The sequence below is a fragment of the Leuresthes tenuis genome, unplaced genomic scaffold (genome assembly GCF_036924035.1).
Source record: "Leuresthes tenuis unplaced genomic scaffold, fLeuTen1.0.hap1 SCAF_9, whole genome shotgun sequence".
In the NCBI taxonomy this organism is placed as follows: domain Eukaryota; kingdom Metazoa; phylum Chordata; class Actinopteri; order Atheriniformes; family Atherinopsidae; genus Leuresthes; species Leuresthes tenuis.
In genome coordinates this window covers 15,330,758-15,348,044 of record NW_027325363.1, presented here as the reverse complement: position 1 = coordinate 15,348,044, position 17,287 = coordinate 15,330,758, and the positions used below count along the sequence as shown (strand labels likewise).

Genomic DNA, 17,287 nt, shown 5'->3' with positions numbered 1-17,287 from the left:
TGAAAGATCTCTGATTGAATCTGGTGATCTGGGTTTGAGCTCCCAGTATGAAGCCATCCAGCTGTGTTAGTGTCACTGAGGCAGAAGCTTTGACAGCAGGACACTCTTCTGTATAGAAACACAAGTCCTCAAGGTATCCTTGTGTATCCTCATGGTTACACAATTTAAGCAAGTCCCAACACTGCAACAAAGTTGATTCAGTAACAAATAAAATCAACAACAGCTTCGAAGAAGGAAACCTGAACAGCAAGAAAAATACTTTCCCCAACACCGTTTACACAAATGTCTGACTTCACTTAGAGGCCAAACAGTCATTAGGCGTTTACAGCAACAACAGGCAGACCCACAGCTAACTCATACCAGTGGGAGTTGATTGAGAACAATGTAGAGCCGGGAGTTTCCATGAAAATATCTCAGTTTCTCAATCAGTACATCAACTATGTGTGTATCACTTTTGGTTTGGTTTGGGTTCAAATCGAATCTGCCCAACAGTTAAAAGTATAAAAAGTCAATCAATACGATTTCATCTAATTTGAGAGGACTCCGGTTTGTTTTAATGATTAAACATTTGCACCAACTTCACACTGGAGAGCTGGTCTCACATCAGAGAGGAGCTGTTGTGTGAGCCCCAACAGGGGGCTGATAGCAGAGCTACAGCACGCGATGTAACGTCACAACAATGTTTTGCGATTTTATTAGGCGTAAATGAAACTCCCAAAGCCTGCGTGACTTCAGAGAAACAGCTTGGATTTCACCTCCAATTGTTTCTGTACATTCTGTGATTTGAGGAACGGAAAGATAAAAGTGAAACAAAGAAAGTCCCCAAGAATGAACAGAACTCCAGTCGGGCCAAAGCCAAAGCCATCTGACTGAAGCCTTTCTGCCAGGAACATGATGAAAATACAAAAAATCCCTAACTAGCAAGTAAATGAGGACTTTTCTTTTCTCCCAGCAACTTCACTGAGATACAATGTTGATGTTTATTGTGCAATGAGGTATTACTAATGCTGGAATATGGGTGGCACACATATGTCATGTATTAACTGGACAGCTGATGTAATGGGAGCTGTTTGATGACAATAACAATGCATGTAACGTTGTAGACAGCATACCAGTAGAAATAGTGGGAGCACAAGCAGTAATGGTGTGCTTTTTAATCAATTTACCACAAAGAGTTTTTCTAACTGTGCATTTAAATGTCATCACTCCTTGAGACCTTTCCCAGAATGGGTGTAGATTTCATTCAGAGTGATTATGTGAAATAGTCATTCTCAAATAATCACATTTATTTCTTGTTCTTTGCTTACTTTGGAAGCATTATAACGAACCGTTGTGTTTCCTGTTCTACCTAAAGCCAAGTCTCTCACCAATCCTAGCTGTGCTCGTCACTTACTGTTTAGATGTTCAGATTTTCATTTATAACTCCGTGTCGTCAGGGAGTCATCTGGCATTCATTCATTCAATGCCATGGCAACGTCCCCAAACACAAAAAAAAGAGTCATAAAGAGCTTTTAACACAGAGCGGATTGAAGATTGAAGATGAAGTCCTATTTTTAACATTAAAAATGGAGTATCAAAAAAATTTAAACAGAATAAATAACTGAAATGAATTTTAAATGAATTTAAAACTCTGTTTAAGGCTGAGTTTTACCGTCGATCTCATATGAAATTCAATCCTAAAACTTGAACGGCAAACTCACAAAATCAAACGCACACAACTTTTACATTCGGGGCCCCTTGTAGACGCACACAGCAAAAGCACCGACGTAACGCGATGAAGTTTGTGATGTTGCTGAATGTTTCTCTGATTGCCAACACAGCAAGGAAACTGTTATGGAGCTGAGCGGGAAAATTAGAGAAATTAGGCGTCCATTTTAGACTTTTTTGCCTTTGTTTGTCTGATTGACCAACAGATTTTAAGATGCGCCATGACTGTTTGTTCCGTCAGTTATTTGGAAGCATACGTGTAATATTTGTGATGAGTGTAAGCAAGAATTGATACTCCACGCTTAACTCCTCATTTACCTTTTTAACACCTTATTTACCAGCTTTACTAAACTTAATAAAAATGGATCTTCCAACTCAACTAATCCCAAAAAGTTGGTGGCAACTTCTCCGAGATACTTTTAACAATTTACCAGCAAAGTACAAGGCTACAAGGCTGACCACAGAGGGTGGCGGTAAAGATAATGCATGGATACCTTACAGGCCTCGGTCGAAGTTTGGCTCGGATCCCATTAGCTGGATCTCAGTCCTGAGTTGCTTGCACAAAGGTGAACGGACTCTAAAGTGAATGTGAAATGGACTGAAATTACTGCAGATTCATCCGTTAGTCGGTGGTTTTGCTGGACGAACAGACAGAAAGAGGGATGCGAGGAGAGACAGTCAATTTACCAGTTAACTCATTGCTCAGCACATAAATCAGTCTGAGGTAGTAAATAACTGAAAACCACTTCTCTTGCTGAATAACGTCCCGTTTGGACAAGGCTGATGCTGCTGACTTACTGAACTCACACACAGACAGTTCACGTGATGTCTGTGCGGCGACACATGTTCCCTGACAAGAACAATGGCCCCATCCACAAGGCGGCTCTAATAACTATGTAGGAGACAATTTCAACCATTCAATGTCATTAAAAAGGAACAAAAAGTACTGAAAGTTCTCTGCATAATGCATCTTTTAAATGCCTGCAGATTTATTGTTCCCATGCAGACGCTCCAGCGAGCCCGAAACAAACTAATTTGTGTTTATGTTGCCGTGCTGACTGCATCATTGAGTCTTCCTTCTCTCAGTGTTTTGAACTAAATAAAAAACTAAGCTCACATTACTCAATGGTCGTATGTCTAAGACACACAAAAGGTGGCTGATAATCATGAGAAGAAAAAACAAAGAGAGAACTTGCACTTAAGCTGCAAGCAAACAACCGTTCTCAAACAATAAATAAAATAGAAATAGAATTTTTTTTTAAAGGCACACAGTATGACTGAGTTTGTATGGTGGACACTGTGGATGCAGGGGTGACGAAATCACATGAAACGCAAACGAGGCTTATCCTTACTCATATCTCATAGGCTGACTATCTGCAGGCTCTGACTCATCACTGCATTATCTGGCTGTTTTCACTGACAGGGTCTTAAAAATAGCATTACTTCCCTCCTGGCCTGCACAGGTGCCTGGGTGACTGTGCGGGGTCTTTTTCTCTGGGTGTAGGACAGACGTACAGGGCTGACCTTGGACCTAATGTCAGCACAGTAATACACATGGTCTGGGCATCTTGGCACTAAAGCCTGACCAATAACAAATTTGCTAAAGTGCAACCATGGAGACAGTCAATCAGTGACTTTGCAAAGTAAGAGGAGCAATAAACCAGAAGAGGAGGGAGAAGCAGCAATCTCTCCACCCAATTCACTTTAGAGCCCCCAACAGGTTTCATTACTGAGATTGCACTGCAAAGAGTAATCTGTCTGAATGTGGTGTAAATGATAAAACACACACACACACACTCACTCTCACTAAAGTCAGAGATAAATAGAGAAGAGGCAGATAAATGAATGGTCTGCTCATTGAGGCTGTGATGCTGACTCACCAAGAGATAAATGTGTCAGACCTGATTCTCCATGAGCGAAGAATGAACTCAGCTTCACACTTTAACCAGCCTCTCATGCAGTACACATGGTCAGCGTATTGCTGGTGGCTTACAGGAGGCTTTAAAGGCACTAAAAGCAAAGTTAAACAACAATTTAAAAGTACTGATACTGTGTCTGTAATTAAACTATGAAGTGGCAGTTAGGCACCGATAACCGCTTCAAGCACTTAAGTTAAATCCCACCTTAAAGGGAACTTAAACAATTTACTGCTACTAATGATCATCAGCTGGTGTTTTCTGTGGATATTTCCCCTGTCATATAATCTTCAAACAGAGAACCCACAGTTTTCCACAAAGCAAGTCTCACCTATGTCCTCATTCAGATGACATATTTTCATATTGTCCATTACTGATATTTCTAATTTAACCTCAGTGGGTAGTGTGGAAAAAGCAAGGATCATATATATAAAAAAATACAAAATCATCTCTCTATCAGTTCTACAGACTTTATGAATGACCGACCGACTTCAGTCCTGTTTTCCTTCCCTCTAACAAAATCCAAATGTTTTCCAGACTTTTGATTTAAGACCTGCTGGTTCTCTGCAAATCTCTACCTCACAAGCAGTAATACTGTGCAGAGCTCCCACTCATGACAGTGTTTCCTACACAACTCAAATTAAGCTCGCAGCTCATACAGAGATGAAAGCACAACAGTCATCTGCTTCCAGGAGATCTGCTCCAACACACGGGCTCTTCTCTGTTTGTTGCGTTTGAGTTCAACTCTGTACAGATGTTCGGAGCTGCTTTACCTCCATTTTTCTGCTTACATTTTCTGCCCTTTTGCCTTTGAAGTAGCCAAATCAACGACATCAGCACCTTTCTGAGAAGTGCAGAGATTTTCAACTTATAGCGCTTGCAGTGAAAGCACAAAAACAGCATAAACGGTCCCAAAAAAAACATGCAGGGTGCAGTGCAGTTCAGTAGGCTGCATGTGCTCCCAATGGCTTTGTCACAATGGCTTTGTGTTTGCTCTGATCGGCAGAGGTCTGCTTTCAAGCCACAAATGCACACAGACAAGAGTCGGCTGCTCCTCTCTGACATATGGAGGCAACATATTTCATTACACCAACATGCATTATAAATCACTTTCTACAAGCTTTGAATGTGTGTGATTCAGTCACTAATCGAAAAATAGACACTCCTGAGATGTTGGTCCTCTCTATAACGCAGCAGCACTTATCAGCAGAAGCAGCTCATTGTTTTTCTGCTTCCCGCTACTCTGACAACATCTATTGTGCGCACGGTCCTCTGCTGTCTCCCAACAACAGCTCTGACTTTCACCGGTGGTCCGTAAGACAATCTGACAGAGCAGCCAAAGGCATCGGGGTCAGTTACAGGTCTGGCACAGATCCTGCGTGGGTCCATGTATGTTGGCACAGGACAACCAGGCACAGACTGTTAATGTACGGACTCAGGTGTGTCCGTAAATCTGCCAGCTCTGTCTGTCACAGCTGCAGGGTGTAACTCGAGTTTTATCAGCAAACAAAGAGCCAGTGGGGGTGATGAGAGATTAATCCGCTGGTAGATCCTCTTACCATGATGAGCCCGGTGGTGATTGGGTCGTTGCAGCCGTGGCACAGCTCCCCAAATTTGACCCAGTAGTCCCTTTTGCAGAAAAGCCGTCCATCTTTTTCATAATACCAGTGGGACAGTGAGGCGTTGCACTCACAACACCTAGGAGACCGAAACAGACACAAAAGCAATTCATGAACATTTTTAATGAGGATAAAACCGTCTCAGACATACCAGCAGAACTGAAAGAAAGCTTGTTAAATCTAGAAAGAAAAAAAATAAATCAACAAAACAATTCTGAGGTGATTAGCTGCTTATTAACAATGGAAGCGGTTGCTTTCGGCACAAACTGTCAACACATGTACATGTGAGTGAGAAGAGCATTAGTGTTTCCCTCCATCAGCAGGTCAGACCAACAGGATCTTTAAGAAGTTATTTTTGTGTTGACAGATCATAATATTGTGCTGCGGTCTGGAAACTGTTCTTTAAACCTCCTAATCACACCTTGCAGGGCCACAAATTACAGTTTTCATGGTGATAATAAATCCCTTTGTGAATCCATCACACACACATCGCCATCACAGCAAGAGTAGAAAAACAGAGTGATGGTGAAAGAAGGACACAAAAAACAAAACAAGGCAGTGTCTGTAGTTAAAGAATACAAAATCCACCATCTCTCTGTGGATGTGATGCGAGCTGCACATGTAAACAGTTTACTACGCACGGTCTGTGGACTACAAAGATAATCGGCTGAATATATCAAATATTCAGCAACCAATTATTTCACAGGGCTTAATTCAATCAGGGAAAATATTTCCAGTATTTCCATGACCCAAGCTGCTTTACTCAGAACCCTTTTCTGTGTTCTAGTGTAATTTGTACCAATGTAAAAATAGTTCAGCTAACGCAACTAAACAGCATCAGACCCAGCTGCAGTAAATAAGCTGAATAAAACCTAAATATATTGAGTTTAAACAACAGAATTGCCTGCTTCTTCTAGACAGACATGTGCAATAATTATTTCCATTTTTTTTAATAGTTTTTCAACAAGTTATATTTGTGAGTGTGCATGTTGATATAAATCATCGGACTTTTCTTTGATTTACCTACAGCCAACAAGAATGAATCATTTCACAAACATAAACCAATAGATCTATGTTCCCAGTTCATTTATTTATTCCTTTTTTTAAGAAAAGAAAATATGAATGCTGACACATCTCCAGAGCTCCCTTGTAAGTGTGCCATGGGCTGGTTTTGATTACCTGGAAGCATTTTATTCTTAAAACACTTCAATTAAAAATCAGTGCATCGCAGACAGGATGAAGAATAAACATATTTAAGTAAAAAGAGACAATGTAGAAAGTAAATGATCATTTGGCTTTAGTAATTTTGCCTCAGTTATCATTACAGAATATTTATGTCATGAGATGAGAGGAAAAACGCAACATAACACTGACAGTAAGCAGCGATTTGCTCTCTCTGAATCATTTGCATTTGCACAGGCAACTGAAAAAAAACTTGTTCGGTTCAACCAAATGGAAAATAATATTGCAAAATGGTACGCTTAAGTACACTCTCCAGTTAAATAACACACCACAAAGTTTGACATCATCTCCTGTCAGCTGTTATCAAACCAACTATTGTTAAGCAGTTAAAAGCCCCAAAGCCCAAAAGAAGTTGATCTTCTTCAGGAAAGAAGACAAACTGCACAGCAGCTTCAGCAACATAGTCATTAATCAGGAGTTAAGCTGTTAAATTCACTTATGTGAAAGTACCTGTTCAGATTATTTTAAATTAATCTTAGAATAGAGTTAATCTTGGAGTAGAATAAATAAATCAAAACCCTGAAAAAGCTCTGCAGCTCTGTAGCTGTGGGCAGCAGCTCAATGTCTTCTGATTTTCTGAAAATGGACCTCTGGTGCTGAAATGATTAGCCATAATAATCTGCTACAACCTACAGCTGAGCAGACATGTTGTATACTGAAGCATAGATGACAAAGACCAGGAGACAGCCTGATGCTGGTTTGAAATTCAAAGTAAAACAAGAGCAGTTAGTTTTTTGGTAAATGGTGGGCGATAAGACAGAATTTGCAAGGAAATAAGATTACACTCTCATATGACTCAGGAGCTTTTGCTGAACACACCTTGGAACAACCAAACACGAAAAACAGGAAGAAAGGATGTCTGTAAACTGTCTCATGCAGGTAGGCAAAGATGACCATACATAAATCAAAATGTACACTAATTCTCTTGGTATATACAATCAGGCAGAATTAGTGTACTGCTGACGTGCTCTGAGGCTTGTTATCTGATTAAATCTCTGTGTCTATCATTCATGACTAACTGAGTGTCTCCACTCATTCCCCGTGGAGCTTTCCTCCTGTCAGCCAGCCGTCTGGCCTCATCTCTGCTGAGGGCATCTTAAAATGACGTCCATTTGCTCCAAAGGTATAACAGAGTGAGAAAGGCTTCAAAGACCAGAGCACAACAAATCCCTTTTTTTCCCCACATTTCATCCCAGTTTTCACAGACATTTAAGTTTGATGTTTAAAGTTAGTGGCATTTTTCAGCTCTTGTATAGGGAACTGATTTGATATTTAGGCAAAAAGAAGATTGTACTTTAGGTTTGTCTCTATGTGGGGAAAAAAAGATACCAGGTTTACATTATTTATTTATTTTTTTATAACATTGCAATGCTATGTGCCAGAAAACAACTTCTCGTCTAGTTTGGTCTGGTGACAACTTAAGTTCAAACTGGGCATTGCTACAAGCAAACCCAATACTGAACATAAACAGACCATCCAGCATGTCTGCAAACAGGGCTGCTATACCCTTTATCTACTGTTCTGGCTGTGAATTACTTGCTTTCTGACAAACATTGCCATGTTCCAGCTTTATATTTTTTTCAGATTTGTTGCTTTAACTCCTCTTATTTGATACTGTACTTAATATCTTTGGGTTTCAGACTTTGGAGCAGACAAAACGAGACGTTTAAAAAGTTGACCATGGGCCAAGGGAATTCTGAAGGACATTCATTACTATTTCATGACATTCGAAAGCCCAAACAACAGATCAATAATTGGCAAATTGATTGAGCACTCCTCTCTGCAGTAGAATTTGCAGAGCTGCTACTTAAAAGCAGCAATCCTTCATGGTTTTGCCCAGGGTCTTGCATCTTATTAAGCTGCACACACGCCCACCTTGAATGACCTTGAAGCACACCCAGACACATGTGCAATTTATTTATTAGACTGTCTCCCCAGTGTCTGCATGCAGAGCTTCTCTGCAGCTCAGCAGATTGCTGCAGAGCTGCAATAGTATGCTACATGTTCGGATGAACGGGGGGAGGAGGAGACCTCGAAGTGGGTCAAGGCTTTTAGAAGACGTCCGCAGCACCGAGGCAGCAGCTACTCAGCTGTCTTGGCTCTCTGCCGCTCAATAACTGCCTTTTACTGCAAAACCCTGCTGAGGCAAAGTCATACCTGGATGAACACACTCACATAGGCCGGAGGGATTTCAATGCTGCTATGTTCACAGAAATGTCTCGGAGCAGAACTGGGAGGTGACGCAGAGTACTAAAGATATGGGTGACTCCCATAGAAAGATGCCTAATTTTTTCTGCCTCCAGGATGAGAATCTTATCTGAGAGCAAAAGCAGACAAGCAGCAACGCTGAGTTACAACTCAAGACTTTTATAGGTGGGAAAAATGACTCCACCGCAGTAAAAATGAAAGCCTATTCAAAGCGGTTAGTGTGTTAATCGTGTGTGCTTCTGGGCTCAGTTTGGCGGGACAGCGCTTGTGTGAGCTTTGGCACTGACGTGTAAGAGGATTATCTGTGTGAAAGGGTCGGAGAGACTTTGCCTGATGCTCCAAAAATGTATCTGGGTGACAGCCTGACGGTGTCTCACATTCTGCTAAGCTCTGACACCTCTCTGTACATAAAATACAAAAAGCAAAAAAACTGTTTAACTGCAGAATACTAACAAAAGAAAGATGTGAGTTTGAGAAGATTTGTAGGTAAGACAATAAAGGAAATAATATGAACAATAAAACGGCCTAGGATATATATAAAATAACAAAGACACTTGCAGGCTGTTCAGACATAAATAACCCCAAAATCCAAATGGATCCCAGAGGGCAGGAAGCAAATGTTGAAAAAAGGAATGAAGATAAAGGGAGGAGACTTAGTAAATCTCCAACTGTCCACCCTCCTCCTAAAAGCTCCGATGGAATTAACTGAAAGTGTCAGAGTGGATAATAAATTCCTTTTACAGGTCAAAAGGAGGCAGCTCTGTACGTGGCCTCTCACTGTCCTCCATCTGAGTCCACAACAATCTGGTTTCTGCTCAGCGCTGTCACATTTACTTACACAGCGTCTGTAATGTACAATGGTTTAGTCTAGCTTTCCAACCAGAGATAAGTCTGAGTGGGTGCTGACACAAATAACATGGTAGGATAGAAAAAAAAAAAACAGGTGGGGTGCTTTGTGGTGGTTAAAAGTTCTGCTTATCAAAGTTGCTTTGAAGAATAGAATTACAACATATTTCTTTCTTATCTTTATGTGAACACAAAATCTTGACAAACATCCACTTAACCTGATCAAACCAAAGTTTAGATCAGTACAGGGACTGTGTGAGAATGCTGAAGACATTCTGCTGCTTCTAACTTTCTCTGTGGGGGATCATCGTACTCGTATGTGGAGCTGAATTCACGGCACAGATATTTAAGTTACTTGAACAGTACCTTTGTCAGATGACGCTGTGGTCATCAAATGAGGATTTTATTAGAGCAGAGCGACAGTATGGAAATGCTTTAAGTGACGTGTCGTCTTTATGGGCTGATTTTCAGTCACAACTCCTGAGCTGTCTGCTAAAACAAACGTGAATCAGAGCAGCTTTATCAGGAATTTCACTGTATTGATACACACTTACACTTCATAGTTTTTAGGAAAATACACAAAGATCTTTGAACTTTGGAACCTGCACCCTCTTGAGTCTAGTTCAATGATTACAAGCAGGAAAGAACTCAACCACATGGTTTGATAGTCTGGTTTGGAGAAGCTCCATTCTTTTTACAGTTTTGGTTGGACTAACACATTAACATGCATTTTAAAAGTCTAGTTTTAGTTGGACTAACATGAGAACTCTTTTAGTTTCATGTAAATATGCTTATTGACTTTGAAGGAATTGCCAGGCTCCCAGACAGCTGAATAAACCTGTTTTATGATACATAATGTGATGCTGAATGTGACAAACCATATAAAAAATAGTTGCAATAGAAAAGTATTTTCGGCAAATTTCATTTGTTTTTTTCATCACAGTTTTTCAATTTAAAAAACAAACCAAAAACAAGTGAATCTTTACATTTTCTAAACTGAAAGAATTTGACCTTTTTTCCCACCGATTTAACTTGAAAAACATTGACACACATAATCCATTATGAAAATAACTCAGTTATGATTCAGTTGAACAGTTAATCAATAGTTGTCACAGCTCTAATCCGAACAAAGCTGCACAATACATGAAGCTGGTTTACTGTCTGACTCTTAGTCTTTGTGATTTCAAACACCTCGCAGTGAAATAAATCCAAACCAGAGTGTAGTCTGACTCCCACACACAAACCCTGCTGACCATAATCGTCTGGTCAGCGTTTTATGGTGTGTGTGTTCATGTGTGTAGGTGCGCACGTATAACTGTGGGTCATTAAATTACCCGTGGGTGAGGCCGCCAAAGGAAGCAGGGCGCCTCAGAAGGAAACAGTTTGTGTGTACCGGTAGAGGTGTGGAGTTGGATCATTACTAACTGACAGATGCAAAGCTGAAAGATTTACGAGGAGCGCCAAGTCCCCGACACACACCCTCAAACACGTGCATCCCTTCATTAATTATTAACTCCTCCATCATCTCCTTCAAGCGCGGGAGGACATCCGTCTTACGTTTCTCTGCAAGGACAGCAGGAATGCCTGGAGTAGTTCTGATCAATAATCCAATACCTTTCACCAGAGAAAGCAGGAGAAATCAGACAGTTGGATGTCGAGTGTGTGGTGGCTGATGATGACAGAAACAAACATGCCTGCTGACAGGAACAGCCAGAATGTTCAGCTGCTGTTCCTGTAATCACAGGCTAAGCCGAAATCCTCGCTGACAAAGAGAAAGAACAGCCTCTGGGAAAGACAGGGGCAGTGGGTTGGAGGGGTGGTCGCAGACACACAGACATGCAGACACACACACACACACACACACACACGGGTGAAAGTCGAGATCAGGAAATGGCAGACTGTCTCGGGGAGACCCCCGTTATCCCCCCTCAGAATTCCTGGTGCGGAGCCAAATTTCCACCCTTGATATTTTCTTTAGAAATATAGGACGTCTGAGCCATGGCCTTGACAATTTGACCTGTGTGAGAGGCATGTGGTCATCTATTAACCAAATGTATCGATGAGGGCATATATGTCTGACCTAAACTGGTTTGATTTACTTAGCATTTACACATTAACACACCCGGCAGACAATCGTCCCATTCCCACGCAACCATCTCCCACAATCCTCCCCCCTCCATCTCCATAGCAACAGAGAATGCCACAGCGATGATGTCACCCTGTCAGATAAAAAGTCACCATTACCTCATCTCCTCTCTCGATTGGGTGGCTTCAGACTCTCCCAGGAAATCCCACAGCCAATCAGATTCCAGTCGGTTTCCCTGACCTTAGCAAAGACAAGCTCAGCAGCATTTACAAAGCCATTTATTCATTAGCTGCTGCTCTTAAATGCAAGGAGAAATCAGGCTGTGCATTTCAAACAGCAGATATAGCTGCACCCTCCAAGGCCTCAACTCTGCTGAACAAATGTTTCAGGCTGTGGGAGACTGGGGGGGGCGGGGGTCTATTCACGTGGTAAACAGAAGCCTCGGCAGACTGTGAGTAAATGAGGTGCACGGCAGCAGTTTCCTTTGTGACTGTTAAGCTGCCCTGACTGGCTGGCTGTCAGCACAGTCAGTCTGGGGCCTTCTCACTTGTTCCAGAGCAGATCAATGATAAAAGAGGAAGCTCTGGGAACCAGGATGAATGCTCAGCAGCTCTCATTGAGAAGAAGGTTCACATAGAAGGTTTTCAAGTCTGAGTTTAAAAACAAACCGAGGACACTAGCATGTGAAGTGAAACTAGTGGCAGAGCGTTTAAAGTTAGCTCTGGTATCACAGAGTGTTTCATTCTTTTAAAAATCATGCCATGGTTGTACACTGAAATGACTGAAGCCATTCCATAACTGTAACTCTCCATTTAATCTGAACAACCCAAAAAATATTTACTTTTAGTTCTTGTCTTTTCGCATCACACAGGTGTGGAACTACGTTTCTGATAACATGACATGCAGAATACAGACTTTGAATACTGAGAAGGCGTACCATAGACGGCAACATACAGAAATGGGACAAAAAGGGGGCATCATGTGGCTCACAGTGGTCAGGATTTGATCCGTTTTTATTGGTTTACTCACTTCTTATTTCGGGGATTGCTCTGTTTTGGTGGTAAATCCATACACAAACCAAACCTAAAAATGAATAAAATAAAACAAACAGCAGGTTGTTGAAACGTGAATCCTGACTACACTGAAAGAGAATATGAATAACGCTTTCTGGTGATGAAGCATCACATATTTCAGTGGCTCCCTTCAATACTGGTGGATGAACTGAACAGAAACAGAATTTAATTGAGGTTTGAGACTAACTTCAACTTGGTTGATATCAAATAATTGTACAAACTTCTTCTTCTTCTTATCATTACTATTGTTGTGACATCTACAGTTTGATTGGAATTAGCTTTGGGTACCTTGAATATAAGATTGTCTTTACCGAATCAACATTCTGTAAATCAGGGAGTCATTAATCCCACATCTTGACTAAACCTGACGGTAACACTTCCGTACAGCATCCACACTTTAGTTATTTAACTTAGCAACTAAAGGCGAGGCCCGTTTTTACACCACTCTATATTTTGAAGGTGACTCCACTGCACAGTTCTGCTAAATGATTGAGGTCAAACATGATTGTGGAAGGAAAATGAGGGCTTTAATCTTCTTTTTAAAAAAAAATAAAATAAAAAAATCACATTCAGGGTTTAAGTCTGGACCCCATCATCTCCGAGCTCCACAAAATGGAATTTTAAAAGTGTGATTAAAGTGTAGCAGTGAGAGTGAAATGTCAGAGACATGAGGATGGAGATTAATCAAAATGTGCCAGGAGACAGAACAACTCCTGTCTCCCCTCAAATGTTATCAGCTGGTATGAACTCTGGGACACGATGGTGATGAGTTCAAAGAGATTATTAATACTTCTTTTTTCTTTTCAAATAACAGGCTTATGTCAAAATGTAAAATACAAAACTTTATAAAACACATTTGAAGATACTCAATGACGACCTGGAGGCAACTCTGATTCTCACAAATATGCAATTCAAAATACAATATTCTGGCTCAAGCAAAGGGTTGTTGATCAAAAACATCATGTCACATGAAGATAAACATAGATTACACATCCTGAGTTTCACATCCTGCAGAGAAACTATGCAAACACCTAAATAAACTGTGGTGGAAGCAACAAAGTAGTCATTTTAGAAAGCAGCTATTGAGAGAAAAAACTAAAGTGAGCGTCTGTGATTGAAGAGGGAAAAACTAAACAGGAAATTATTTCCTATGTCTTAAAAAAAAAAGGAAAATGAAAGAGAAATTTTGAGCTAACCATTACTTTTAGGGACAAAGCTTAAAACAACAATATTCAAATCATGACAAAAATATTTCGAAGTTACATCAATGACCCTCTTTGTTACAGCTGAACTCATGATGACAAATGTGAAAAGGAAATTAAAGGCAGAATAAAAACTAGATGTAATCCTAGAATGCAGGTTTGAATAAAAGCAATGGATTATTTGGTACAGACAGACCATAAACTCAATAACAGGATAGTTCAGCAGTGTTACACTGATACTGAGTACCACTGAGGTATGGGAACAGCTGTGCAGCCATGTCTGTGTTTTGTGTTGTGGCTGCAGTTCAGGGTCTCAATTCTGTGTTTCAGTTTCACAAAATGTTTCCCGTTCAGGTTTTTTTTTTTTTAAAAATAGGTAACTTCTGCAGCAAACTTCATCAAATGAGATGGACAAATGAGTTTCCCCTCTGTCAGCCACACACATTAAGATACCGACACAAAACCACTGGACACTGGACTCTCATGTGGTGTCAGTGAACGCAACATCTTACACAGACAAGATATTCAAAGACAAAACAATAAAGTCCAAACCACACAGATGATGACAGTCACATGCGGGGCTGCGAGCTTTGAGTCAGTGTCACAGCTTGAGAAGAGGGAAGTCAAAACAAATTTTGGGTAAATTCCGAGATAAAGAAGTGGGACACAGTGGACCGATGCGTGTTGTGTATTTGGGGAAGTGAGATGTAACTTCAGAAAGAGAAATGAGTAAACTTCAGTCACTACATCCCAGTCTAACACACTGGTCACGACACGTAAACTGATTGTAAGTGCAAACACCGGATAATAATTCTGCTTTTAATTACAAATATGTCAGGTTAAGAGTGTCTGACTGAAAGAAACAGGAAGTGAAACAACAGCCCTGAACCACCTTACCGATCATCGAAAAACAGAGCACATCGCCTTAGCTCGTGGCTTTGGTCGTCAACTGATCGACAGAAAAAGTCCCAGTGAGAAATAACTCAGCTGACGTGTGATCAAGTCAATGAGAACATGACCCAAAATAATCAATAAACAGGAATAATCATCAGTTTAGATTTAAATCTTTTGACTTTACTGGGCATAAAGTTACGTTCGCCTGTATCCTGTATTAACTTTAACCAGTAAAGGAGGGTTAAGAACTAATCACTTGAAATAAAAAGCAGTGATCTTGATTAATCTGCCGATATTTCTAAAAGTTACTTGAGAAGAAACTCCTAAGATAAAGAAAACATTCAAAGTTTCAGTTTCCTGGGTATGAAGATGATCAAACAGTGATACACATTGTGAATAATGGCAAAATAGCCATTTTACAACAGTATTTTCAGTTTTCTAGTATTTTGAAAAGCAAATAATCACTAATTAGTGATCAAAGCTTAGCTGCAGCTTCATTCTACATCTGAGATCATGTGACTGAGTCCAAAGCCCTGAAACAAGCGAGCACGTGCAGTTTGAGTTGACTGTACGTGCCAATAAACTTCATTTTCACTCTTTCAGGCTAAATTAATCCAAATTCATCACTTACAGCTTTTGCGGCAGACGCTTCCCTCTGCATCTGTTCTTTGCTGACGCGTCACCCATGGGAGCGAAGGTCTTGTTTTGACAGTTTGAGGACATACTCATGTCAGCAGGTCTGATGTTCAGCTTGCACCGCTTGGCTGTCAGAGGCTTCAATGCTGCTGCCTTTCTGTGCTCTGTCTCTGCCTTCCTCTACTTCCTCTCTCAGTGCAGCTGCATCGAGAGAGGAGGGTCACGCTTCTTTATCGTGCGTTTCCCATCCTCTGGGAGAGGACCTGACCCTGTGACAGCAAGGGCTTCGCCCACAGCTGCCCTGCCTACCTCACAGCAGATTATTTCTTTCTTTTCAACCTCTTAAAGAGTCTGCCCGGACTAATGTGAACAGCCCATTTCCTGCACTTGTCAATCAGTTTAAAGATTTTGGCAGCCCTAATCACATTTTCCAGCTGTCCATCATCGGTTAAACCCTTCCTCATCCTCTCAGATAATCAGATATAGCAGCCTCCTAACAGGGGAACTGAAGTGCTCTGCTTTCTAAACGATGAGATGAGGTGAATTGAGACAACAGCTTCTTATTATCACATCCGAAGTGGAACATCACTCAGAACGGAAGTTTTAGCAGCCCCAAACAATGAGCTGTCACCCTCAGAAAGACAAATCAACCGATGGTAGTTTACTGAATAGCTTGATGATTTTTTTTTTGTTCTAGGATGTTTCTTGATGAGGGCATGAAGAATGTAAGTTGATGTAGTGATAGAACATTAACAAGAGTTTTCAGACTACCCAAATCATAGTAAATGGCCATTAATCCGTTGTTAATCTAATGAAAGCCTCATACCATCGGAGATGGAGAATTTTCAACTGAGCGCTGATAACAAACCAGATGGTCCCTCTCTTGTTTAGTCTGGACAACAAGGCGTCCATGGAATCCAAAACAAATTTCAGATTTGGATTCACCTGACCACAGTTTTTCCACTTTGTCTCAGTTTATTTTTCGATAAGCTTTGAGCCAGAGAAAACTGCTGTGCTCCCAGATCATGTTCACATACTGTATGATTACTTATTTACCTGATAAACCTTTAACCTGAATTTTTGAGCTGTGTTCACAGCCAATGAATGTTCCTGAGCCCATGCAGTGATTTACAGAATCATGTCCGTTTTTAATGCTGTACGCTATTGTTTTCGTTCATGCTACTTGCAGAGACACAGAGATGTCTCCAGATTCTCTTAATCTTCTGATGATATTATGTGCTGTCGCTGATGGAATATTCAAAGCCTTCACATGTCTGTGATAAGAAACATTATTCTGAAATTGCTCCACAATTTGCTGAACCTCTGCCCATATTTACTTCTGAGACTCTGCCTCTCTAAGGTCCTCTTTTTATACCCAATCCTGTTATCAGTGAACCTCATTAGAGTTCCCCCAGTCGTTTCTTTTTAGTCCCACCCACTTTGTCAGCCTTTCGTTGCTGTTATCAAATTCACAATGAGCTAATATTTATTTTCTAAATAGTAAAATGTCATTCTTTCAACATTTGATACGTTTTCTGTATTCTGTTGTGAATTATACAGTAAATTAGTTGTTGGGGTCGTGCAAATCAATGCATTCTATTTTTATTGACATTTTACACGGCGTCCCCACTTTTTAAAAAAAAAAAAATTAATATAAAATCGGGGTTTTAAGATCTGACTGGTTCTTCTGCCACCGTTGATGCTACTCAGAGCGTCTGGGGAAGAAATTTAGCAAACGACGGAGGTGGTGGTCCACATGGACATCTTGGCCACGGGTCACCATAGCAACAGTCTCTATAGATAAACCAGCATGGCTCATTATTTACAGCACATACGCAGTATGAGGCTGTCTCAGGAC

At 40.7% G+C, this 17,287-nt stretch overlaps 1 protein-coding gene across 2 annotated transcripts in view; it reads right to left on the bottom strand.

The window, feature by feature from the left end:
* Nucleotides 1-17,287, bottom strand: part of limk1a (LIM domain kinase 1a) — a 44,802-nt gene that overhangs the window by 18,464 nt on the left and 9,051 nt on the right. Inside the window, exons 1-2 of one of the 2 annotated variants that reach the window (XM_072392509.1) lie at nt 15,425-15,594; nt 5,183-5,321 (exon numbers count right to left, since the gene is read on the bottom strand). In XM_072392509.1, coding sequence (XP_072248610.1) covers nt 5,183-5,321; nt 15,425-15,522 — 237 coding nt within the window. In that variant the 5' untranslated portion in view covers nt 15,523-15,594. Of the gene's footprint in view, nt 1-5,182; nt 5,322-15,424; nt 15,595-17,287 lie in introns of those variants that run through there. The other variant, XM_072392508.1, reaches the window with a different exon arrangement.